Source organism: Oncorhynchus gorbuscha, linkage group LG17, assembly GCF_021184085.1.
Source record: "Oncorhynchus gorbuscha isolate QuinsamMale2020 ecotype Even-year linkage group LG17, OgorEven_v1.0, whole genome shotgun sequence".
Lineage (NCBI taxonomy): Eukaryota > Metazoa > Chordata > Actinopteri > Salmoniformes > Salmonidae > Oncorhynchus > Oncorhynchus gorbuscha.
Genome location: NC_060189.1, coordinates 40256322 through 40283304, shown reverse-complemented (window position 1 = coordinate 40283304; position 26983 = coordinate 40256322). Strand labels below are relative to the sequence as shown.

The 26983-nt window shown below is 46.4% G+C and overlaps 1 protein-coding gene across 1 annotated transcript in view; it reads right to left on the bottom strand.

The window, feature by feature from the left end:
* adck1 (aarF domain containing kinase 1) overlaps positions 1-26983 on the bottom strand; it is a 192668-nt gene that overhangs the window by 113717 nt on the left and 51968 nt on the right. Inside the window, exon 4 of the mRNA XM_046308384.1 lies at positions 1427-1630. Coding sequence (XP_046164340.1) covers positions 1427-1630 — 204 coding nt within the window. The remainder of the gene's footprint in view (positions 1-1426; positions 1631-26983) is intronic.

The window sequence follows — 26983 nt, the reverse complement described above, 5'->3', positions numbered from 1 at the left end:
TTTCTAACCATATGAGGAACAACAGACGACTGACAAAGAAATGTTGAGGTAGTTTTCTAATTACCAATAATAAAATCATTTATAATAAAGTAGACAGCTGTTGAAACTTTAAATTCACAATGAACATGTCTGGCATTTATTGACAACTGAACAAAGTTAAATCAATCAATCAAATGTATTTATAAAGCCCTTCTTACATCAGCTGACGTCAAAGTGCTATACAGAAACCCAGCCTAAAACCCCCAAAAGCAAGCAATGCAGGTTTAGAAGCACGGTGGCTAGGAAAAACTCCCTAGAAAGGCCAAAACCTAGGAAGAAACTTAGAGAGGAACCAGGCAATGAGGGGTGGCCAGTCCTCTTCTTGCTGTTCCGGGTGGAGATTATAACAGAACATGGCCAAGATGTTCAAATGTTCATAGATAATAATAATCACAGTGGTTGTCGAGGGTGCAACAGGTCAGCACCTCAGGATTAAGGAAGCAGAAATCTGTCAGACATGATAAACTTAAATTCCTCCTCTGACTCACATACTGTAGCTAATATGTGTTTAATGAAAATCTCAGGACAAATGAAGTTAAGCCTGGTACCTTTAATGTTAAGCAGAAGTCTGCTTAAGTGTTTAGTACAGTGCCTCTGGCTGGATGATTTCATCACAGGATCAATGTTAGAGCGTTGGACTAGTAACCAAAAGGTTGCAAGATCGAATCCCTGAGCTGACAAGGTACAAATATGTCGTTCTGCCCCTAAACAAGGCAGTTAACTCACTGTTCCTAGGCCGTCATTGAAAATAAGAATAAGATCAGGTCCAGGATCAGTGTTTTGCTGTAAGAGAGAAACAACCTGTCTGTCTTCCTCCAAGCTACACCTCTCTGTACTATCAATAATTCCTGATCTAAATAGAGCCGGGGGACGTGGGAAACAGCTTTGGCTTTTCAACTGAACAACTCTGTCATAAACAGAGAGAGGAGACAGAGATGGAGGAGTAGAAAAGAGAGGAGAGACTGAGGGATAATTTGGCTGCTGCAGTGAACCCAACTAACCATGACAGGACCATCTAACATGCGCACACACACTAAGATCAGAAAGTGACAGAGGGACCAAGGAAAGTCGTGCCCAAATAACAGAACAATTACCTCGTCTCAGACACAGTCTAAAAGACTGTCATAACAAAACAGACACAAGACCCATCTACAGTATAACCAAAACACTTCTGGAACCAACAGTCCTTATTTAGAACCAATGTGCTTTCAGAACCAAGGGCCTGATTTACCAAGCTTTTCACCAGACAATCTTCCCACTTGTTTAGTTCACAGTGGGATTAAATGCTCAAAAAAGCTGAAAAACTCCACTGTCCCCATATTCACAATCAATAAACATACAAACACATCTACTCCAGGATCTACCCCCCCCCCCCACCCAGGCCTACCTCCTTCCCCAGTTCTTCTCTGATGACCTGCTGAATCTCCTCCATAGAACTCTGTGGTGCTCTGCTGTGCAGGACTTTGAGGGTGGAGGTGTACTCCTCAGGTAGGAGGTAGTCAAGGGCTCCCAGGTGTTGACCCACCTTGATGAAGGTGCCTCTGTTGGCGCAGCACAGGTTACGCAGTCTCTCAGCTGACCGACGGTGCACCTGCAGGGGGGAGGGAGAACACGTCATTGTAATAATGGTTGACTACTCATCATCGTCCTCCATTTCATTGTCATCGTTGTAATCATCAACATCATGGCCATGAGTCAAGGTCATCATAGTCAACGTCGTCATTGTTAGCGGCAGTGTCATGAACGCCATCATCGTTATCAAAACAGACTCAGTTTTGTACCAACAGGGCATGAAAATAGATGGCAAATACAAAAACACACACACGTTCAGCATTCTCTCTCAAGCACATTGTTGCATCTGAAGGGCCGTTAAGTGTAATGTGATTCCATGCCGTGTGTGAACCAGCTGGTGGAGTTGATAATGTCGCTCTCCTGGGACCTGTGCAAATAAAGGGGCGTGAAATGAGCTCCCTTTAGCCCTTTACCCCTGCCAAAAACACACAGGCTCTTCCTGCAACCCCCTGTACCCCTCTGTAACCCCCTTAACCGTCAGGGGACCACTCCACATCAGCACCGTCTGGGAACAGAGGCTCACTTCATTATATGACTTCTCCTTTAGCCAGTCAGATGTGGCTATATGGATGCCAGCTAGCATTAGATATCAACCACTGTAGCACTAGCCATCAGCTAGCATCAGCTACCATTGGCAATCATCTACCATTGGCAATCATCTACTAGTCATCAATTAGCATCAGCCTTTCCATCTGCTAGCATCAGCCATCCTATTGTAACGGAGTTAAGAACATACAATAAGCTCACTCAAGTTTCCAGTTTTAATAGTCATATGCACAGGATACACATGGTATACGAAATTATCACTTGCCGGTTCCCTCTCGACATTGCAACAACGATAAGAAATTTTAAACAAAAAAACTCCAAAGCTAGCTTGCAATGTCAGATGGAGCCATCCAAGAAGTTCCTTTTGGGTAGCTCAACCCGTTGAAACGCTGTTAAGGCGTATGGTCTGGCGCCGACAGAGATGGCCGCCTCGCTTCGCGTTCCTAGGAAACTTTCTATTTCTTACATGGTTTCCCCAGGAAATCTTAGGTTTTATTACATAGTCGGAGGAACTATAAGAGCAATGGCAACTCACCAACATTACGACCAGGAATAGAACTTTCCCGAAGTGGATCCAATGTTTGGTCCACCACCCAGGACAAAGGATCGGATACCAGCCGGCAACCCAAAACAACGGCGCCGCAGAAGGGGTAGACTGAGAGGTCTTTCTTGTCAGGCCCCGTAGGCGTGCACACTGTGCACCGCTCCCGAGCATACTAATCGCCAATGCCCAGTCTCTTGACAACAAGGTAGACAAAATCAAAGCAAGGGTTGCCTTCTAGAGAGACAGAGACTAACATTCTGTTTCACGGAAACATGGCTCACTCGAGGGACGCTATCGGAGTCGGTACAGCCACCTGGTTTCTTCACGCATCGAGGCGCCAGAATCAAGTATCTCTCTGGTAAGAAGGGCGAGGGGGGGGGCTTATGATTAACGAGACGCGGTGTGATCACAACAACAAACAGGAACTCAAGTCCTTTTGTTCACCTGACATAGAATTCCTTACAATAAAATGCCAACCGCATTTTCTGCCAAGAGAATTCTCTTTGTTTATAATCACAGTTGTGTATATTCCCCCCCCAAGCAGACACCGACGGCCCTGAAAGAACTTAATTTGACTATGTAAACTGGGAACCACATATCCTGAGACTGCATTTATTGTAGCTGGGGATTTGAACAAGGCTAATCTGAAAATAAGGCTCCCTAAATTTTACCAGCATATCGATTGCGCGACCCGGGCTGGCAAAACCCTGGATCATTGTTATTCTAACTTCCGCGGCGCATATAAAGCCTTCCCCCCCATCTTTCGGAAAAGCTGACCACGACTTAATTTTATTGCTGCCAGCCTATAGACATACTAAAACAGGAAGCACCCGTGCTCAGGTCTGTGCAACGCTGGTCCAACCAATCGGATTCCACGCGTCAAGATTGCTTCTATCACGTAGACTGGGATATGTTCCGCATAGCGTCGAAACAACAACATTGATGAACACGCTGATTCGGGGAGTGAGTTCATTAGCAAGTGCATCGGTGATGTTGTACCCACAGCGTCTATTAAAACATTCTCCAACCAGAAACCGTGGATTGGTGCCAGCATTCATTCAGGGCAAGGTGACCAGAAACATGACCGAATACAAACAGTGTAGCTATTCCCTCCAAGGCAATCAAACAAGCTAAGCGTCAGTATAGAGACAAAGTAGAGTTGCAATTCAACGGCTCAGACACGAGAGGTAGGTGGCAGGGTCTACAGTGAATCACAGACTACAAAAGAAAAACCAGCCGTGTCGCGGACCAGGTCTTGCTCCCAGACAAACTAAACAATTCCTTTGCTCGTTTTGAGGAAAACACAGTGCAACTGACACGGCCCGCTACCAAAACCTGCGGGCTCTCCTTCACTGCAGCCAACTTGAGTAAAAGATTTAAACGTGTTAACCCTCGCAAGGCTGCAGGCCCAGACGGCATTCCCGGCCGCATCCTCAGAGCATGTGCAGACCAGCTGGCTGGTTATACAATCAATCCTTATCCCAGTCTGCTGTTCCCACATGCTTCAAGAGGGCCACCATTGTTCCTGTTCCCAAGAAAGTGAAGGTAACTGAGCTAAATGACTATCGCCCCGCACCGCCCTGCAGCACTCCCGTCATCATGAAGTATTTTGAGAGACTAGTCAAGGACCATATCACCTCCACCCTACCTGACACCCTAGACCCACTCCAATTTGCTTACCACCCCAATGGGTCCAGACGACACAATCACAATGATACTGCCCTAACCCATCTGGACAAGAGGAATACCCATGTAAGAATGCTGTTCATAGACTACAGCTCAGCATTTAACACCATAGCACCCTCCAAACTTGTCATTAAGCTCGAGACCCTGGGTCTCGACTTCCTGACGGGCCGCCCCCAGGTGGTCAACTGAACTCAACTGAATGACTTGATTAGTGTAGTGTTAGCTAGCTACATAGTTGTCTTTGCTGTCTTCGTATCCAAGATAATTGTGTAGTTTAGAGCGTGTAGTCTTAGAGTGATTATCTTAATTTACTGAGGTTAGCTAGCCAGCTATTTGTCGTCCTTAACGTAGGAGACACTGCTAGCTAGCCAACAGCTAGCCAACGTCTACTGAATAGAACTTCCGCACTCAACAACCCGGTCGCATTCCGCTTCGCTCCACAGGTAGTATCACATTTTTCATTTCATTTCATTACAGCACAACGGTTTGATTTGTTTGATCGTAGCTAGCTACATAGCTAGCTACATAGCCGTCTGTGTATCAAAGATAATTGTGTAGTCTAGAGCGATTTTCTAGGTTAGCTAGCCAGCTATTGTCGTTCTTTTACGCGAAGTAACATAATCAACACTGCTAGCTAGCCAGCTAGCCCCCGAATAGCAGCACTGTAGAAACTATTACACTCAACGGAACGACTTGATTAGTGTAGTGTCAACAACGCAGCCACTGCCAGCTAGCCTACAAAGTCAACGCAGCCACTGCCAGCTAGCCTACTTCAGCAGTACTATATCATTTGAATCATTTTAGTCAATAAGATTCTTGCTACGTAAGCTTAACTTTCTGAACATTCGAGACGTGTAGTCCACTTGTCATTCCAATCTCCTTGCATTAGCGTAGCCTCTTCTGTAGCCTGTCAACTATGTGTCTGTCTATCCCTGTTCTCTCCTCTCTGCACAGACCATACAAACGCTCCACACCGCGTGGCCGCGGCCACCCTAATCTGGTGGTCCCAGCGCGCATGACCCACGTGGAGTTCCAAGTCTCCGGTAGCCTCTGGAACTGCCGATCTGCGGCCAACAAGGCAGAGTTCATCTCAGCCTATGCCTCCCTCCAGTCCCTCGACTTCTTGGCACTGACAGAAACATGGATCACCACAGATAACACTGCTACTCCTACTGCTCTCTCTTCGTCCGCCCACGTGTTCTCGCACACCCCGAGAGCTTCTGGTCAGCGGGGTGGTGGCACCGGGATCCTCATCTCTCCCAAGTGGTCATTCTCTCTTTCTCCCCTTACCCATCTGTCTATCGCCTCCTTTGAATTTCATGCTGTCACAGTTACCAGCCCTTTCAAGCTTAACATCCTTATCATTTATCGCCCTCCAGGTCCCCTCGGAGAGTTCATCAATGAGCTTGATGCCTTGATAAGCTCCTTTCCTGAGGACGGCTCACCTCTCACAGTTCTGGGCGACTTTTTCCCCACGTCTACCTTTGACTCATTCCTCTCTGCCTCCTTCTTTCCACTCCTCTCCTCTTTTGACCTCACCCTCTCACCTTCCCCCCCCTACTCACAAGGCAGGCAATACGCTCGACCTCATCTTTACTAGATGCTGTTCTTCCACTAACCTCATTGCAACTCCCCTCCAAATCTCCGACCACTACCTTGTATCCTTTTCCCTCTCGCTCTCATCCAACACTTCCCACACTGCCCCTACTCGGATGGTATCGCGCCGTCCCAACCTTCGCTCTCTCTCCCCCGCTACTCTCTCCTCTTCCATCCTATCATCTCTTCCCTCTGCTCAAACCTTCTCCAACCTATCTCCTGATTCTGCCTCCTCAACCCTCCTCTCCTCCCTTTCTGCATCCTTTGACTCTCTATGTCCCCTATCTTCCAGGCCGGCTCGGTCCTCCCCTCCCGCTCCGTGGCTCGACGACTCATTGCGAGCTCACAGAACAGGGCTCCGGGCAGCCGAGCGGAAATGGAGGAAAACTCTCCTCCCTGCAGACCTGGCATCCTTTCACTCCCTCTACATTTTCCTCCTCTGTCTCTGCTGCTAAAGCCACTTTCTACCACTCTAAATTCCAAGCATCTGCCTCTAACCCTAGGAAGCTCTTTGCCACCTTCTCCTCCCTCCTGAATCCTCCTCCCCCCCCCCCCCTCCTCCCTCTCTGCAGATGACTTCGTCAACCATTTTGAAAAGAAGGTCGACGACATCCGATCCTCGTTTGCTAAGTCAAACGACACCGCTGGTTCTGCTCACACTGCCCTACCCTGTGCTCTGACCTCTTTCTCCCCTCTCTCTCCAGATGAAATCTCGCGTCTTGTGACGGCCGGCCGCCCAACAACCTGCCCGCTCGACCCTATCCCCTCCTCTCTTCTCCAGACCATTTCCGGAGACCTTCTCCCTTACCTCACCTCGCTCATCAACTTATCCCTGACCGCTGGTTACGTCCCTTCCGTCTTCAAGAGAGCGAGAGTTGCACCCCTTCTGAAAAAACCTACACTCGATCCCTCCAATGTCAACAACTACAGACCAGTATCCCTTCTTTCTTTTCTCTCCAAAACTCTTGAACGTGCCGTCCTTGGTCAGCTCTCCCGCTATCTCTCTCAGAATGACCTTCTTGATCCAAATCAGTCAGGTTTCAAGAGTAGTCATTCAGCTGAGACTGCTCTTCTCTGTATCACGGAGGCGCTCCGCACCGCTAAAGCTAACTCTCTCTCCTCTGCTCTCATCCTTCTAGACCTATCGGCTGCCTTCGATACTGTGAACCATCAGATCCTCCTCTCCACCCTCTCCGAATTGGGCATCTCCGGCGCGGCCCACGCTTGGATTGCGTCCTACCTGACAGGTCGCTCCTACCAGGTGGCGTGGCGAGAATCTGTCTCCTCACCACGCGCTCTCACCACTGGTGTCCCCCAGGGCTCTGTTCTAGGCCCTCTCCTATTCTCGCTATACACAAAGTCACTTGGCTCTGTCATAACCTCACATGGTCTCTCCTATCATTGCTATGCAGACAACACACAATTAATCTTCTCCTTTCCCCCTTCTGATGACCAGGTGGCGAATCGCATCTCTGCATGTCTGGCAGACATATCAGTGTGGATGACGGATCACCACCTCAAGCTGAACTTCGGCAAGACGGAGCTGCTCTTCCTCCCGGGGAAGGACTGCCCGTTCCATTATCTCGCCATCACGGTTGACAATTCCATTGTGTCCTCCTCCCAGAGCGCTAAGAACCTTGGCGTGATCCTGGACAACACCCTGTCGTTCTCAACTAACATCAAGGCGGTGGCCCGTTCCTGTAGGTTCATGCTCTACAACATCCGCAGAGTACGACCCTGCCTCACACAGGAAGCGGCGCAGGTCCTAATCCAGGCACTTGTCATCTCCCGTCTGGATTACTGCAACTCGCTGTTGGCTGGGCTCCCTGCCTGTGCCATTAAACCCCTACAACTCATCCAGAACGCCGCAGCCCGTCTAGTGTTCAACCTTCCCAAGTTCTCTCACGTCACCCCGCTCCTCCGCTCTCTCCACTGGCTTCCAGTTGAAGCTCGCATCCGCTACAAGACCATGGTGCTTGCCTACGGAGCTGTGAGGGGAACGGCACCTCAGTACCTCCAGGCTCTGATCAGGCCCTACACCCAAATAAGGGCACTGCGTTCATCCACCTCTGGCATGCTCGCCTCCCTACCACTGAGGAAGTACAGTTCCCGCTCAGCCCAGTCAAAACTGTTCGCTGCTCTGGCTCCCCAATGGTGGAACAAACTCCCTCACGACGCCAGGACAGCGGAGTCAATCACCACCTTCCGGAGACACCTGAAACCCTACCTCTTTAAGGAATACCTAGGATAGGATAAAGTAATCCTTCTCACCCCCCCCCTTAAAATATTTAGATGCACTATTGTAAAGTGGCTGTTCCACTGGATGTCATAAGGTGAATGCACCAATTTGTAAGTCGCTCTGGATAAGAGCGTCTGCTAAATGACTTAAATGTAATTTAATGTAAATGTGGTGAGGGTAGGTAACAACATCTCCAACCTCCTGATCCTAAACACTGGTGCCCCACAAGGGTGCGTTCTCAGCCCTCTCCTGTAATCCCTGTTCACCCATGACTGCGTGGCCATGCCTGCTTCCAACTCAATCATCAAGTTTGCAGACGACACTACGGTGGTAGGCTTGATTTCCAACGACAGCGAGACGTCCTACAGGGAGGAGGGGAGGGCCCTCGGCGTTTGTTGACACTGAATGTCAACAAAACAAAGGAGATGATAATGGACTTCAGGAAACAGCAGAGTGAGCAGCCCCCTATCCACATCGACAGGACAGTAGTGGAGAAGGTGGAAAGTTTTAAGTTCCTCAGCATACACATCACAGACAAACTGAAATGGTCCACCCACACAGAGAGTGGAGAAGGCACAGTAGCACCTCTTCAACCTCAGGAGGCTGATGAAATTTGGCTTGTCACCAAAAACACTTTTACAGATGCACAATCGAGAGCATCCTGTTGGGCTGTATCACCGCCTGGTACCGCAACTGCTCCGCCCACAACCGTAAGACTCTCCAGAGGGTAGTGAGGTCTGCACAACGCATCACCGGGGCCAAACTACCTGCCCTCCAGGACACCTACACCACCCGATGTCACAGGTAGACCAAAAAGATCAAGGACAACAAACAACCACCCGAGCCACTGCCTGTTCACCCCGCTATCATCCAGAAGGTGAGGTCAGTACAAGTGCATCAAAGCTGGGACCGAGAGACAGAAAAACAGCTTCTATCTCAAGGCCATCAGACTGTTAAACAGCCATTACTAACATTGAGTGGCTGCAGCCCACATACTGACTCAACTCCAGCCACTTTAATAATGGAAAAATGTATGTAATAAATGTATCACGAGCCACTTTAAGCAATGCCACTTTATATAATGTTTACATAACCTACATTACTCATATGTATATTCTGTACTCTATACCATTTACTGCATCTTGCCTATGCCGTTCAGGCATCGCTCATTCATATATTTCTATGTACATATTCTTATTAATTCCTTTACACTTGTGTGTGTTTATAAGGTAGTTGTGAAATTGTTAGGTTAGATTACTTAGATATTACTGCATGGTCGGAACTAGAAGCACAAGCATTTCGCTACTCGCATTAACATCTGCTAACCATGTGTATGTGACAAATACAATTTGATTTGAGAAGATCACTGGTTTGTAGCCCAGTATGGGGTGGTCGAGCAGTGGAGGAAGTTAAACTGTTAGCAGCACATTAACGTCAGTGACACTAGAACTGGCTAAAGTGGACATGTATGCAGTGTGCTCCATTTCTACATGCAGTCGAGCTTCCCTGGTTTCCAGTGTTTCAGTCGTTTGTTGAGGAATGAACATGCTCAAGGCACACGGACAAAAACACAACCACACACTTTAACCCTGCATCATTTAAGCATAATCCTCTCACAATAGGGTGGGTGGGAGATTGGATGGTTGTCCGGTGGGCATTTTAGTAAGTGAGTGAGTGAGCCGGGCCAGATCCACTATAGGCAGCAGCCTCTCCTCTCTCCAACTCCCAGATAATAATTGTTTTATTTTTTAGGGGGTAGATCCGTTTTAATATTGCAGATAGATTGTGGCTTCCATCAATGTAAGGGACACCTATTAATTGAATTGCATTCCAGGTGACTACCCTGTGAAGCTGGTTGAGAGAAAGCCAAGAGTGTGCAAAGCTGTCATCAAGGCAAAGGGTGGCTACTTTGAAGAATCTCAAATATGAAATAAACATTTTGATTTATGTAAAAAAAAAAAATTACATGTGTCAAAATAAAGAAAAATCCTTGAATGAATAAGTGTGGACAGTTTGCAGCTAAATCTGCAGAGCTGGGATGGTTGTATCCCCCATATATATAACATTATACTGGTTGCAAGAATTTTGGAAAATAATTTCAAAGTTTTTAATCTGCCGCTGTTTTGTGTATCAGTTCAAAAACCATGTGCCATGGAATCGGAACAATTAAAAACCTCTTCCACAAGAATTGTGCAATCTTTATGGCACAGCTTTCAATTTTCCGGCCCTTAAATTAAACTGGTACTTTTGATTTATCATAATTTCCTTTAATGCATGCCCGACAAACAAGTTCCTTACTTTCTCCCCCTTCCACTTACCTCGCCATTTTTGCAGTAATGCTGCAATTAGTTGTAATTTTGAGTAGAGCAGACATTTCCATATATTTTTGTTAGCTACGTGTGTGACAACTTCAACAGCCCTATTTAGGATATCATTTACAAATATTATACCTTTTTCAAAAAAATCAATATTAGTTTAACCATAATATTTGTTGTAATATTTGTTGTCTTTTCCAGGGGATTAACTTGAATTTGCAACCAACTTTATATGGCTTGCTTTAAAAATAGCAATATTTGAGAGATTATTTCATTTTAAAATACCTGAATGTGCGCTTGTAATCTGAATAAAAGGGTAAAAGGCCATTCTTGAACATCTTACTAAAGCCTTTAGTGAGAGATCTAACACTAACATTTAAACAATTTCTGCCCTATTCATTATATAAATAGGCCCATTAAATTGTGTCTGGCTTGCCAGGTGTAGGCAAGGCCATAATGTTGATCAGGGTGATTTCTCCACAAATAGACAGGTATTTTCCTTTCCATGGTGGCAATATCTTATCTTTGTTTGCTAACCTTCTATTGAAATGTGTTGGAATGAGATAATTTCTTTCTTCCAGAATATAAGTAGATATAAGTATGTTCACTTCACCGTTAGACCATTTTATTGGTCAACTCCACGGTAATGTAAAAGTTGTATATTTCTGTGATCCAATACGTAATATAGTACCATAATTTGGTTGTAATCGAGAAAGGATCTTGACCATCCATGAGGCTGTGGAGGGATTCTAATTGTGGATTTAAATGAAAAGATGAATAACGACATGTTTTTAAGCCCAGGATTTCTATGCCCTTGATACTATTGTTGGATCTGATTTTAATAGCGAATATTTCAATGGCCATAATAAATAGATATGCTGATAGTGGACAACCTTGTTTTATGCCTCTTGGCAGTTTATTACTCTCTGAGAAGTAGTCATTATTTACCAGTTTATACCTAGGGTTACTATACATAACTTTAACCCATTGTATAAGTGATTCTCCAAAATTGAAATATTCCAGGCATTTATATATAAATTCCAGTCGTACATTAAACCTTTTCAAGTCAGCTATGAATACAAGGCCTGGTTTCCCAGATTTTTGTTTCCAGTTTTCAGTAATAATGAAATCAGACCTTGTTCAGTATTGGATAATCTACCATTTTTAGAGGAGTGGTTTTAAAAAATGCCTCTGAGTACATCAAAAAAGGTTTGGTATGCCACCCAGCCCTGGAGTTTTCCTGGGACTTAAAGGCTTTCATTGCGTCAACAAGTTCCTCTGCTGTAATTTGGTCTTCGTATGAGTCTTTCTGTATAGTTCCCAAATAATTACACAGTCAGGCCATGAGGAGACCATTCACTTCCCCGTGGAGCCAAACCAAACATGGGCTGTTTCACCCCATCACACTCCACACACACTCTGAGTGAGCTACTGAGGAAACAGGGGAAGGAGAGAAGAGAAGAGAGGAGGATTTTTTTTTAAGTGTGTGAAAGGGGATGATTTGAAAAGAGGAGTTGGTGATAGTATGGAACAGGGCCTGAAGGAGAAAGGAGGGAAGGAAACATTGTCAATAAAAAGAAGGGGTACATGAGGAGGGAGATCGGATAGGGGAAGAGGGAAAATGAGATAGAGGAAGGAGGTTGAATTTTTCTCCACTGGTTTATCCTCTAGGGAAAAACCGTGCCACCTGTCAGCCCTCCAGCCTTACCCTGGCACCACACACACAAACCCCCTCTCAGTCTCTCTCTCGCCTTCTCCATCTCCCCTCTCCTATTTCAGTCACTGCAGTTAATTATCTTCCCCATTGGTGGCAGTGTAACAGAATGCCATCATCATGGCGTTGTAGATTTGTATGGGGCGTGAAGACAGCGCCGCTCAGGGAGCCAAGGCTATGGCCCACTCTCAAAACACATCCTCAACATGCTATGCAGACACACATACCCACACACAGAAAGTGTCCCCATGCTCCTGCTTCCGAGCTATACCGATCGCCAGCCCCCTCACTCCCTCTCTCCATTTATCTATCTCTTTACCCCTCTACCTCCATTTCTCTCTCCCCCCCAGCTTCTCACTCTAAGTTATGCCCAGCCCCCTCACTTCCTCTCTTCTTCCCTCCATTTTTTTCTCTAGCCCACTCCATCCATTTCAGTCTCCCTCTTTCCCTCAACTAACCCCAGCCCCCTCACTCCCTCTTTATCCCTACATTTTGCTCCCCATTTCTCTCCCCTCGCAGCCCCCCCCCTCGCAGCTATTCTCGCAGCTCTCTCTACCCTCGCAGCTCTCCCTCCCCCTCGCAGCTCTCCCTCCCCCTCGCAGCTCTCCCTCCCACCCTCGCAGCTCTCCCTCCCCCCTCGCAGCTATTCTCGCAGCTCTCCCCCCTCGCAGCTATGCTCGCAGCTGCTCGCAGCTCTCCCCCCTCGCAGCTATGCTCGCAGCTATGCTCGCAGCTCTCCCCCCCTCGCAGCTATGCTCGCAGCTCCCCCCCCTCGCAGCTATGCTCGCAGCTCCCCCCTCGCAGCTATGCTCGCAGCTCCCCCCCCCCCAGCTATGCTCGCAGCTCTCCCCCCAGCTATGCTCGCAGCTCTCCCTCCCCCTCGCAGCTCCCACCCCCCCGCAGCTATGCTCGCAGCTCTCCCTCCCCTCGCAGCTCCCTCCCCCTCGCAGCTATGCTCGCAGCTATCTCCCCCAATCGCAGCTATTCTCGCAGCTCTCTCCCTCGCCACTATTCTCGCGGCTCTCTCCCTCGCCACTATTCTCGCGGCTCTCTCCCTCGCCACTATTCTCGCGGCTCTCTCCCTCGCCACTATTCTCGCGGCTCTCTCCCTCGCAGCTATTCTCGCGGCTCTCTCCCTCGCAGCTATTCTCGCGGCTCTCTCCCTCGCAGCTATTCTCACGGCTCTCTCCCTCGCAGCTATTCTCACGGCTCTCTCCCTCGCAGCTATTCTCACGGCTCTCTCCCTCGCAGCTATTCTCACGGCTCTCTCCCTCGCAGCTATTCTCACGGCTCTCTCCCTCGCAGCTATTCTCACGGCTCTCTCCCTCGCAGCTATTCTCACGGCTCTCTCCCTCGCAGCTATTCTCACGGCTCTCTCCCTCGCAGCTATTCTCACGGCTCTCTCCCTCGCAGCTATTCTCACGGCTCTCTCCCTCGCAGCTATTCTCACGGCTCTCTCCCTCGCAGCTATTCTCACGGCTCTCTCCCTCGCAGCTATTCTCACGGCTCTCTCCCTCGCAGCTATTCTCACGGCTCTCTCCCTCGCAGCTATTCTCACGGCTCTCTCCCTCGCAGCTATTCTCACGGCTCTCTCCCCTCGCAGCTATTCTCACGGCTCTCTCCCCTCGCAGCTATTCTCGCAGCCCTGCCCCCCTCGCAGCTATTCTCGCAGCCCTCCCCCTCGCAGCTATTCTCGCAGCTCTCCCCCCCTCGCAGCTCTCCCCCTTGCAGCTCTCTCCCCCTCGCAGCTATGCTCGCAGCTCTCTCCCCCTCGCAGCTATGCTCGCAGCTCTCTCCCCCTCGTAGCTATTCTCGCAGCTCTCCCCCTTGCAGCTCTCCCCCTCGCAGCTATGCTCGCAGCTCTCCCCCTCGCAGCTCTCCCCTACCTCGCAGCTATTCTTGCAGCTCTCCCCCTCGCAGCTATTCTCGCAGCTTTCTCCCCCCCTCGCAGCTATTCTCGCAGCCCTCCCCCTCGCAGCTATGCTCGCAGCTCTCCCCTACCTCGCAGCTATTCTTGCAGCTCTCTCCCGCCTCGCAGCTATGCTCGCAGCTCTCTCTCCCCTCGCAGCTATTCTCAGCTCTCTCCCTCTCCCAATAGCAGAGCTGTGTGTGCGACAGGGATGATAACTGCAGACATTAATGACATTAGCACACACACACCTTTAGAGGAGCAGTGCAAAAACACTGTCAGGATTCTACAGGGTCATTATCAATGTTCATCACAGCCAGAGCACTAACATGAGCCACAAGGGGTTACCACAGACCCAACACACACAACTTAGACAGCCAGAGAAGTACACACGTGCACTGTGTCTACTACTAAGGCTGGATCATGTTGTTGTATTGTTCAATGTTTTAATTAAGTAAATGTTCTGATTGTTGCTGCCTTCTTGGCCAGGTCTCCCCTTGAAAGAGACTGGGTCTCAACAGGCTTTTCTTGGATAAATGAAGGTTAAATAAATGTTAAAAAATGATAAATGCTCACACCAACTGAAGAGACCCTAAACCGGGACCTGGAGTCATCTATACAGCAGTTTAAAACCCTGCTCTGTCATGTTACATTGAAGACCTCCGAGCTCTCCCTAGTCCCGCTCTGTCGTTAGCCCACCACAACACTCATCTAAAGTGATGTTTAAATCTGTCTCGCGCTGCCTGTGGCCCCCGAGGCAAGATGGCTAATCAATGATGTCTAATGCAGTCTTTCTATGTCAAACAGACCAGGAGCCAAGCCGGTGTGGATTAATGCTCCAGAGCTTCAATATAATATGTGTGTCACACAATGGGAGAATGGTGTGTGTGTAATTTGTTTAATGATTTAACCAAAACACACAAGTGCTTTTGACTCTTTTATTGATCAAACTCCCAAAGCCTTGACAAAAAAGTCCACAAATGTTTTATTTTGTGACTACTAATGTGTGGGAGCATGAGTGAACATTTAAATAGAGGCCTAGTCCACTTCCTCATTCTTTGTACTGGAGTGGCCAGTACAGAGATATAGGATATTTGATTCTGAGAAAGTGAATTCTTGGGATTTCATAACATTCATAACACCATCTCAATTTGCACTTGTCGAAGTGGAGTCCTGCAGTACTTTTTGGACAAATACTTTGACATCTTTTTATATTTTGAGAAAATAAAATGAAAGTTCTGAGTAGCTTCCCCGCAAACTGACACAGAACAGTTGCAAGTAGAAAACCAACAGGGTGGTAGTGCTCTTCAAGCTGTTGCTTTGTCCTGCTCTGGACTTCACTGAAAATGAAAAGAGCATCTCTGTGTGACTCCATTAATATAAAACAGCTAAATCTGTGACTTATTTCTGGATTCAAGAGGCAGACAGAGGAGGGACAGGGGGTCAAAGGGAGAAAGGGTGGGGGACAAGAGGGGACACCATACAGATAAGAATGGGGTCTGTGGAGAAGATTTGGGGCCCCTGGTGGAGTCACGGTATACTGCTGTCTGGTACTACAGTATAGGGCCATGAGGCCCCTGGTGGAGCCATGCCATAATGCTGTCTGGTACTACAGTATAGGGCCATGAGGCCCCTGTTGGTGCCATGCTATAATGGTGTCTGGTACTACAGTATAGGGCCATGACGCCCCTGGTGGGAGTCATGACATAATGTATGTAGTTCTGTCTTTGAGCTGTTCTTGTCTATTGATGTTCTGTATTATGTCATGTTTCATGTTTTGTGTTGACCCCAGGAAGAGTAGCTGCAGCTTTCGCAACAGCTAATGGGGATCCTAATAAAATACCAAAATAGCAATAATGCTGGGTGGTACTCCAGTATAGGGCCATGAGGCTATACAATAAGTGCATTTAAATCCGTTGGTTCTTCAAACCGCAGCCCCTTGATCCCCACAGCAACACTCAGATGGTCACTAGGAACCACTACCATACCCACGTACTCTCTGAATGAGATGCTTGCTAATCCAAGCCAGCAGTGTGTGAGTGAAGGAATGAGCGAGAGGAAGTGAAGGCTCGGCTACCTGTCGTGTGTGGCGACAGGTAGCCTAGCAGTTAAGCGTGTTGGGCCAGTAACCGAAAGGTTGCTGGTTCCAATCCCGAGCTGACTAGGTGAAAAATATGTTGGTGTGCCCTTGAGCAAGGCAATTAACCATAATTGCTCCTGTAAATCGCTCTGGATAAGAGTGTCTGCTAAATGACTCAAATGTAATGTAAATGTCTGAAGTTTAGCTGTGTTGGCTAGATGTAAGGTGTGGTCAGATAAAGAGGATAAGAGGTCAGAGGAGCCAGCACTAACAACTTGACTGGTGTTCATACACTATAACAGAGAGGAGACACACAGTCACAGACAAACACACATCTATTCATCATATCACACACAAACACAGTCAAAGACTCAGGATTTTCCCTTCGTTTGTATTGGCTTTGAAGATCAATGACCTACAATTGAAAGAGAGCGCTGAGACACAGGCCCCTCTCAGTGTTGCCATTAATTACACAACAGGCTCAATAGCCGACAAGCCGTTCCTTTCAGTTAGGGGTTTAGGTGGAGGCTGCTCCTCTATGTCTGTGTCTTGGATCCTCAAGAAATAACCAGTGGGACCAAGTGGGAACTTCAGTATCGATGACTGATGGTTTAAACAAGACAAGGAATGTGTTCTCTTGTCTTCTCATTTGGGTTTTAAAAATCACCCCTCTTACATCGTAAAGTGCTTTGAGGACCGATACATTACTATCATGAGGACTTGTAACCAGGAGGCATTGCATTGACGGCCACTGTTTGACAATTCCTTACAGGCGATGCGTCGGGTGACATTTAAACGACACATCCTATTAAAGAGACAGCGGATGAAGGATGGATGACAATACAGGATGTAGTGTATCAGTAGTGCTGCTGTCTGATGACAATGTAAGAGTGTCGACTGTACTTAATGATGTCACGTCCTCCTAATGAGGAGAGACTAATGGACTTTCTCGTCGAGTGTCTATAGGGTCTGACAGAGACGGAGACAAAGAGTGAGAGAGAGACAGGCCAGAACGAGAGGCAGAGGCAGAGACCGAGGCCAAGACCGAGATGCAGAGAGGCATTGAAAGAGAGGCATAGAAAGAGAGAGGCAGAGAGAAACAGTGAGAGGGAGAGACAGAAACAGGCATAGAAAGAGTCAGAGAGAGAGCTCAGGAAGAACTGAGAAGGTTATACCGCTCATCTGCGCTCTCCCTCTCCCTTTCTCATCCTCCCATCTCCCTCTCTACGCACTACAACCTTCGCTCTTCCTCAGTCTCGCAAAGTTGTTCTCCCTTTCTTTCCCACCGTATGTTGCTCTACCTTATCATGGCTTCTTTAGTCTAGTGAACCTGGCAGGCATTAGGACCACTCGGCCTGTACCAGGGAGGTAGACATACTTGTAGACCGTCAGCCGTGTGCAGGTGCAGAGCCTGAATACCTGTCCTCGCTCATTTAAACAGCAGGATGTCTCTGGGTCCACTTGCTATAGACGTCCTCTCTCTTTGTCTGCTGCAAGCTTAGGTAAGACTGTGTGTGTGTGTGTGTGTGTGTGTGTGTGTGTGTGTGTGTGTGTGTGTGTGTGTGTGTGTTCCCATGTGCATACATCCCCAAGTTTGTATAGGTGTAGATGGCCCTGTGGGGGCCTGTAATTAAAGGGTTGACTCTGGGGCCTGGTTCAATCTGCCTTGGGTCCAACAACCAGCCTTCAGATACCATTAGGCACTGATGGTAAATAATTTACTAGGAATCCTGCTTCTTTGTGCTGCAGACTACTAGGGTCCGGCAGCGTAACATGGGCAGATAGTAGATTAATAATGGCACAATGCCAGACCTCAACTGTATGGAGATACAGTGTAGGATAAACATGTGAATATTTAGGCTATATGTGTCTGTGCATGCACATAATATAGCCTAAATATTCACAAGGACAAAAACCTTATTTAAACATGAAACAATATGCTTAGGGCCTAGCATAGAAATTCTATGGGGAGTCCTACATAGGAGCTTGGAGGGTTGGTCTCACCCCTCCGTTCAGACAAGAGCAGCTCTGGGCTTGTATGGGTTGGGGCTAGAGCAGTAATTGATTTTTTGCTGCCACACACACACACACACGTTACATGACTGTGATTAGTATGAACAGGGCTTATTTATTATTGGACGCTGTGTGTGGTCTGTGTGTGTGTGTGTGTGTGTGTGGTGTGGTCTGTGGTGAGAGAGATTAGTGGAGAATGAACAAGGTCTATTCATTATTAGGATGCTGATGATTTGCTCGTTACTCAGCTCACAGCAGACCATCTAGTAAAATTGCCGGCCAAACTGACAAAGAAAAAAAAAACCCTTGCAAAATAATGTTTTTTATTAATTGATGGAAATACCAGTCGATGGAAATAAATATTTGACCGTCATGCTTATCGGTCTATAGGAACATTTGCATAATTTAAAATGAAATTGTCCTGGTTGTATTTTTGTTAGTCATCATGCATCTTATTTATCCAACAACTACACGTGCACAGCATACAGACTATTTGAGTGGGATTTCACCTGCTGCTCCTCAGCTGGGTGAAGCTGGAGTAAAACATGTGCATTATGAAGACCATTCATTCACTGAGCAACAATTCTAAATGCAATTGCGTGTTACAAACTGTTTTGGTGAATGACTAATAAAAAAGGAGCTATTTTTATTTCTCAACTGGTAATTGAAGTGTTCCTCCCCATTCAAGTGCAGGCAACAGGCTGTCAGCGCGTCACCCACCACTTTACAACGTGAGCTGCAGGAAGTATGCATTTTGAAAATATACTTAATTGTTTGAAACCTGTATGTTTTACCTCATATCATGAGGCATGTCTCACCTTGGTTTAAAAAATGTCTATAGACAAAATCTGACTATGGAAACGTGGAGGCAATTATTTTATAAAGATTTCATAGGTGGCACACACAATTTATCATCTTACCATTTCTACTGTTCTGGGTGCCAGTTCTGATTTTCATTTGCTCGTTTTTGTGGAACAGAACAAATGATTGTCACGTGGTTGATCATAAAAAAATCTTTATTTAAAAAAATATCACACGGTGGCTGTTTTGTCTTGTATTTACAGTTGAAGCTGGAAGCTAAAATTAAAACACGTTTTTCAACCACTCCACAAATTTTTTGTTAACAAACTATAGTTTTGGCAAGTCGGTCAAGACATCTACTTTGTGCATGACACAAGTAATTTTTCCGACAATTGTTTACAAACAAATGATTTCACTAATAATTCACTGGATCACAATTCCAGTGGGTCAGAAGTTTGTATACACTAAGTTGACTGTGCCTTTAAACAGAGTGGAAAAATCCAGAAAATGATCTCATGGCTTGTACCTGTGGATGTATTTCAAGGCCTACCTTCAAACTCAGTGCCTCTCTGCTTGACATCATGGGCAAATCAAGAGAAATCAGCCAAGACCTCAGATAATAATAAAAATAAATTGTAGACGAGTCTGGTTCATCCTTGGGAGCAATTTCCAAACCCCTGAAGGTACCACGCTCATCTGTACAAACAATAGTACGCAAGTACAAACATGGCACCAGGGCGCGTCATACCACTCAGGAAAAAGAGATGTTCTGTCTCCTAGAGATGAACGTAATTTGGTGTGAAAAGTGCAAATCAATCCCAGAACAGCAGCAAAATACCTTGTGAAGATGCTGGAGGAAACCAGTACAAAAGTATCTATATCCACAGTAAAACTAGTCCTTAATCGACATAACCTGAAAGGCCGCTCAGCAAGGAAGAAGCCACTGCTCCAAAACCGCCATAAAAAAGCCAGACTACGGTTTGCATGTGCACATGGGGACAAAGACCGTACGTTTTGGAGAAATGTCCTCTGGTCTGATGAAACAAAAATAGAACTGTTTGGCCATAATGACCATCATTATGTCTGGAGGAAAAGGGGTGGTTTGCAAGCCGAAGCACAAGGGTGGCAGCATCATGTTGTGGGGGTGCTTGCTGCAGGAGGGACTGGTGCACTTCACAAAATAGATGGCATCATGAGGAAGTAAAACTGGATATATTGAAGCAACATCAAGACATCAGTCAGGAAGTTAAAGCTTGGTCGCAAATGGGTCTTCCAAATGGACAATGGCCCCAATCATACTTCCAAAGTTGTGGCAAAATGGCTTAAGGACAACAAATTCAAGGTATTGGTGTGGCCATCACAAAGCCCTGACCTCAGTCCTATAGAAAATGTGTGAACAGAACTGAAAAAGTGTCTGCGAGCAAGGAGGCCTACAAACCTGACTCAGTGGGAAGCTTGTGGAGGGCTACCCAAAACATTTGACCCAAGTTAAACAATTTAAAGGTAATGCTACCAAATACTAATTGAGTGTATGTAAAACTTCTGACCCACTGGCAATGTGATGAACAAAATAAAATCTTAAATAAATAATTCGCTCTATTATTATTCTGATATTTCACATTCTTAAAATAGTGGTGATCCTAACTGACCTAAGACAGGGAATTTTTACCAGGATTAAATGTCAGGAATTGTGAAAAACTGAGTTTAAATGTATGACTAAGGTGTATGTAAACTTCCTATTTTAACGAACTGTTGACAGCCAGTCGCGGCACCATGTTTATATTGGAGAAGGCGACGCATTTAAGTTGATCATGTTGTGAGATGGAAGTTATTTTCTGTTGGTTGTGAGCAAACTTGTCAAACAAAAATGTAGGATATATACACTGAACAAAAATGCCACATCCAACAATTAAGGATTTTACTAAATTTACAGTTCATATAAGGAAAGCAGTCTATTTAAATAAATAAATCAATTAGGGCCTAATCTATGGATTTCACATGACTGGGCAGGAGTGCAGCCATGGGTGGGGTTATGCCCACCCACTTGGGAGCCAGGTTGACCCACTGGGGAGCCAGGCCGAGCCTATCAGAATGAGTTTTCCCCACAAAAAGGGAATTATTACAGACAGAAATACCCCGGATGTGGAGGTCCTGTGTCGGCGTAGACGTACTGACAAATTCTCTAAAGCGACATTGGGTTATGGTAGAGAAATTAACATTAAATTCTCTGGCAACAGCTCTGGTGGACATTCCTGCAGTCAGCATTCCATTTGTACGCTCCATAAAAACATCTTGTATAACAATACTACACATTTTAGAGTGGCCTTTTATTGTTCCCAGCACAAGGTCCACCTGCGTAATGATCATGCTGTTTAATCATCATCTTGATATGCCACAGGTGGATGGATTATCTTGGCAAAGGAGACATGTTCACTAACAGGGATGTAAACAAATTTGTGACAGACCGGCTCCATCTTACATAGCTAAATTGGAAATTGTGTTTTTTACATTGGATAAAAGTAAAGACTCAGCACTACAAAATGATATATCATACACTAGTTGAGGAACAATGGGAAAGCAATTCTGCTTTGAAAGTTGATAAACTTGTAACCTCACTTTTGTGAAAATGGCCTTTGAATGTTTTGGTACTACTACTGGAGAGCTCTTCTTTGTCTACACCCATTCAGTATCGTTCACACACTCGAAAAGCCTTAGCCCCACATTTTTAAGTATTCACATGTGAGGCCATGTGCTTACCAGAGTGAGTACAGTAGTGTCCTCAACAAAGATTAAGACTAAAGGCTGGTTTATACGACGTCTGTCGACATGTCTGTTTACAGTTGTCGCAGTGACATCATGAACATTCTATTGTCGTCCGACATCAAACTTGGCAGACTAATTCATTTACTATATGTCAATATAGCAAACCAGGCAATTACAAGTAATGTTGTAAACCATCAATCAAATTCATTTATAAAACCGTTTTTACATCAGCAGATGTCAACGTGCAATACAGAAACCCAGCCTAAAACCCCAAACAGCAAGCAATGCAGATGTAGATGCACGGTGGCTAGGAAAAACTCCCTAGAAAAAGGCAGGAACTTAGGAAGAAACCTAGAGAGGAACCAGGCTCTGAGGGGTGGCCAGTCCTATTCTGGCTGTATCTGGTGGAGATAAGAGTAGACTCAGATTGTTCTTCAAGATGTTCAAACGTTCATAGATGACCTGCAGAGTCAAATAATAAATCGCAGTGGTTGTAGAGGGTGCAACAGGTCAGCACCTCAGGAGTAAAGTGTCAGTTGGCTTTTCGTAACCGAGCAGTCAGAGGTCGAGACAGCAGGTGCGGTAGAGAGAAAGAGAAAAGTTATGGTTCGTTTTTAGCTAGCTGTAAAAAAAAAAAAATCAATATTTATGTTCAAATGCCTCTCCTGTGAAGTAGTGGCCCGCGACATACACCTAGTTTCCTGAAACGAGTCACATTTGTGCACAACATTTTAGAGAAATATTTTTTTTGCACGTATGAAAGAATTCTGGGATCTTTTATTTCAACTCATGAAATATGAGACCAACACTTTACATATGTTTGTTCAGTATATTTGTTGTCTTAAATGGGAAGGTGTTACAAGCTTTGGTTTTTCCATATTATACTTCAAGGTTGGACGTTAGCACGTAGGGCTCACCTTTTGGGTGTCACCTTGTTAGTCAGTCTGTATTACACTTGTGGTGGTCGGTCATCTCGTTAGATGGTGCTATTTAAGAATGGCTGGACCAGAGCTCCAGTTGTCTTGAGAGATGTAGAGGATCAATATCTTTAGTTGGCTCTCCCTATTTGAGTTCCAGACAAACAATATATTATCTTTCCCCGTTTTACTCCACTTTTTTGTTTGCTTCCGGTCTAATTTAGTGGGCCTTCATGGTGGGTGACTTATGGCCAAGTTGTTGTTGCTAGTCAACTTTCAGTGGACACACCCATGCGTCACTCCGAACTCCTCCTAAAACCCCACCTGTTTAGGCTTTGGTTGTTAGTTCTATTTGAGCAACAATTTTTGGTTTTGTTGCTGGGAACTTAATCACATTTTCAACTCTACCGATCATTTTGTCCCAAAATGTTGCATTAAATATCTAAATGTGCCTACACCCATCTTGGCTTCTGCGTTCTAGACAATAGCTGGCAGATACAGTGCAGGTAGGCTGTGCAGGCTAGTCTACATTACGAGTAGAGAATATTTTTTATTTGTCAAACGGCAGCCAAGCATCGATCACCATGTCACCAAAATAAGACCCTTGATTTATTGGAAAGGAGCATCAAGCTCATCAATGTGCACTATCACCACCCTGTGAAGTGCGTCATCATATATTTCATCTGTAGCCTAATAAACGGCATGGTTTTCCCGAGTCGTAGCGGGAGAACCACACATCATATCATCGCGTGACTTCAAGTTTGCCTCGATATGGTTATTATGTCAATACTTGCGCCTAAAGAAGTTTCCACTGTCCTTTCTCGCATTATTAATATTACCAACACAGAAAGGACCCCACCATGTCGATCGAACAAATTGTCTGTTGGCCTTTACACAATTGTAACGAAACTTACTGTTTCCTTCACAGATGTCAGGGATTTCTTTTTATACATCGACTTTACTCGTCATATGAAATGCAATGGCTTTTTTCTTACTGTGATGGGTAGAAAAATACAAATAGCTATGAATACATTACTGAATGTCAGATGTTAAAAACAAAGAGAGGAGGGAGAGAGAGAAGAAAGGAACAGTAGTGATTTTGCTGGGAGCGTCAGCTAATTTCATGCTCTGCATTTTATTGTCACGCATCAGTAATTCCAGCGTTGCTTCCAGACGCACACACTTGAACGGGTCTACCATAAGCCATTGGGTGGGGCGCGCACACACACACACACACACTGAAACAGGCCTATCATGAGCAATCGTATAGGGTCACACACACACACACACACACACACACACACACACACACAGAGAGAGAGAGAAGCCTCTAGTGTTTCAACATCCTCACTCTATCCATCACGTGTGTCTGTGTAGCCTCTGCTAGGCCTATGGCTTGATACATGCTAAAGAAAATAGCAGAAAGAGATGGAAAGATGAGATAACTGCGAGAGAGGTAAATTGCAGAAAGCTGTTAAGAGCAGTAGATTGCAGAAAGGGAGAGGGGGATACCTAGTCAGTTGTACAACTGAATGCATTCAACTGAAATGCGTCGTCCACATTTAACCCAACCCCTCTGAATCAGAGAGGTGCGGGGTGCTGCCATAATTGAAAGAGAGAGGAAAGGTCTTCTTGTCTTTCTTTCCCCCCTCAGTGACAAAGAGTCACAGGGGCCTCCTCAGTACTCTCCAAGGTCCCCTAGTGCTTAGCCTGTCACTGTGATGCGCAATGACAATCATATGGATATAGAATATAATCGTCACCATAAGGGCCATTTCACCAAGTCTAACAGCTAGTTGAAATACATCCATCTTCACTTTCTCCTCGACTCTCTTCTCCTCAACAAAAGTCAAACAAGGTAAAATATTGTAATATAGACCTATCCGTGTCATGAGTCAGAGAAATGTTGTCTCCTGTGCAAGCTCATTTAACCTACCTAGTCATGTTAGTCCAGAGGTGGTTGGCTTTAATATTTGCATTAGGTAAGGATTTCAACTTTTCCCCAGAAAGTATATTTATATTATTAGTATAAACTCTATCATATTTAAAAGGAGTTGGATATATAGACTCCAAACCATAAGAAATAACAATACACTGCATTCTTGGAGACTTTCAAAAAAAATGCAACAGAGCACATTAGTGTATAACCTAATACATTTAAGATACGAAAACACACAACCCATCAAAGTCATTAAATTTGAACAATTTTACTTTCGTTCTTTACGACGTGTATTAAACCGCTGTAAGAGTGCCGATGATATAAACGCCATTTTGCAATATGTAAATGTAAACAGAGCTGAGGTATTGTTAAGGGCTACCCCTTGGTCCTAGATAACTCTCCTATCGGAAAGATGCTTCGTCCATCATTAAATAGTGTTTACCACGAGCTACATCAATTACATCATCGATCAACAGGAAAATCTTCAGAAGGGCTGCTCACAAACACTAAATTATTGCGGGGAAATCACCTCCATTTTCCACAAGTGCACCAACAAAGGAAGTTGTCAGAACTAATTCAGCGAGCTAATGAATGTACTCTTAATGCAACCTGAAAAGCCCCTGCAAAGTCCTTACACACCTGCAATACACTTTCCTCGAAACATCCCCCATGGGACAATAAAAACATGCCATGTCATTTAGGCCTATTCATTGATGATGCCCTTACAATATCTGCCCCGAGTCTTTGCTGAAACTATCAGTAGACCATATCAGTAGACCATATCATAGACCAAGTACACACCACACTATTGTGTGTGTGTCAGTTGGACTAGAAGTCCATATATCATTGAGGAAGCTTTTCCTGTTCCTAGATATATGGCCGCCAACGTTCGTAGAGTAAACCGCAAAAAAAATATATGCAAATGAACTCACCCTGCGAGCAGAGCGAGTTCCTGCCGAATCCCTTCACTGCTGCAGGCTTCAGGCACACACACACTCACAAACACATACCCCCACACAGAACCCCTAGTCCCCACTGACAGATTAACACCACAATGGTTCCGGGAACGTTCTAAAGGAAAGTGTCAGAGCTCCGACGCTCCATTGTCTGAGGCAGTAATTAAAGCGTCCCGATTCTGACAGTTATCAAGCAGATGTCACCATCCTCCCCATTCCCATCCCCAGCCCAGGGCCAGGCAGGGAGAGAGAGAGAGAGATGAGGTAAGTCACCGTCCTCCCCATTCCCATCCCCAGCCCAGGGCCAGGCAGGGAGAGAGAGATGAGGTAAGTCACCGTCCTCCCCATTCCCATCCCCAGCCCAGGGCCAGGCAGGGAGAGAGAGAGAGAGAGAGATGAGGTAAGTCACCGTCCTCCCCATTCCCATCCCCAGCCCAGGGCCAGGCAGGGAGAGAGAGATGAGGTAAGTCACCGTCCTCCCCATTCCCATCCCCAGCCCAGGGCCAGGCAGGGAGAGAGAGATGAGGTAAGTCACCGTCCTCCCCATTCCCATCCCCAGCCCAGGGCCAGGCAGGGAGAGAGAGAGAGATTAGGTAAGTCACCGTCCTCCCCATTTCCATCCCCAGCCCAGGGCCAGGCAGGGAGAGAGAGATGAGGTAAGTCACCGTCCTCCCCATTCCCATCCCCAGCCCAGGGCCAGGCGGGGAGAGAGAGATGAGGTAAGTCACCGTCCTCCCCATTCCCATCCCCAGCCCAGGGCCAGGCAGGGAGAGAGAGATGAGGTAAGTCACCGTCCTCCCCATTTCCATCCCCAGCCCAGGGCCAGGCGGGGAGAGAGAGATGAGGTAAGTCACCGTCCTCCCCATTCCCATCCCCAGCCCAGGGCCAGGCAGGGAGAGAGAGATGAGGTAAGTCACCGTCCTCCCCATTTCCATCCCCAGCCCAGGGCCAGGCAGGGAGAGAGAGAGATGAGGTAAGTCACCGTCCTCCCCATTCCCATCCCCAGCCCAGGGCCAGGCAGGGAGAGAGAGAGATGAGGTAAGTCACCGTCCTCCCCATTTCCATCCCCAGCCCAGGGCCAGGCGGGGAGAGAGAGATGAGGTAAGTCACCGTCCTCCCCATTCCCATCCCCAGCCCAGGGCCAGGCAGGGAGAGAGAGATGAGGTAAGTCACCGTCCTCCCCATTTCCATCCCCAGCCCAGGGCCAGGCAGGGAGAGAGAGATGAGGTAAGTCACCGTCCTCCCCATTTCCATCCCCAGCCCAGGGCCAGGCAGGAGAGAGAGAGATGAGGTAAGTCACCGTCCTCCCCATTTCCATCCCCAGCCCAGGGCCAGGCAGGGAGAGAGAGAGATG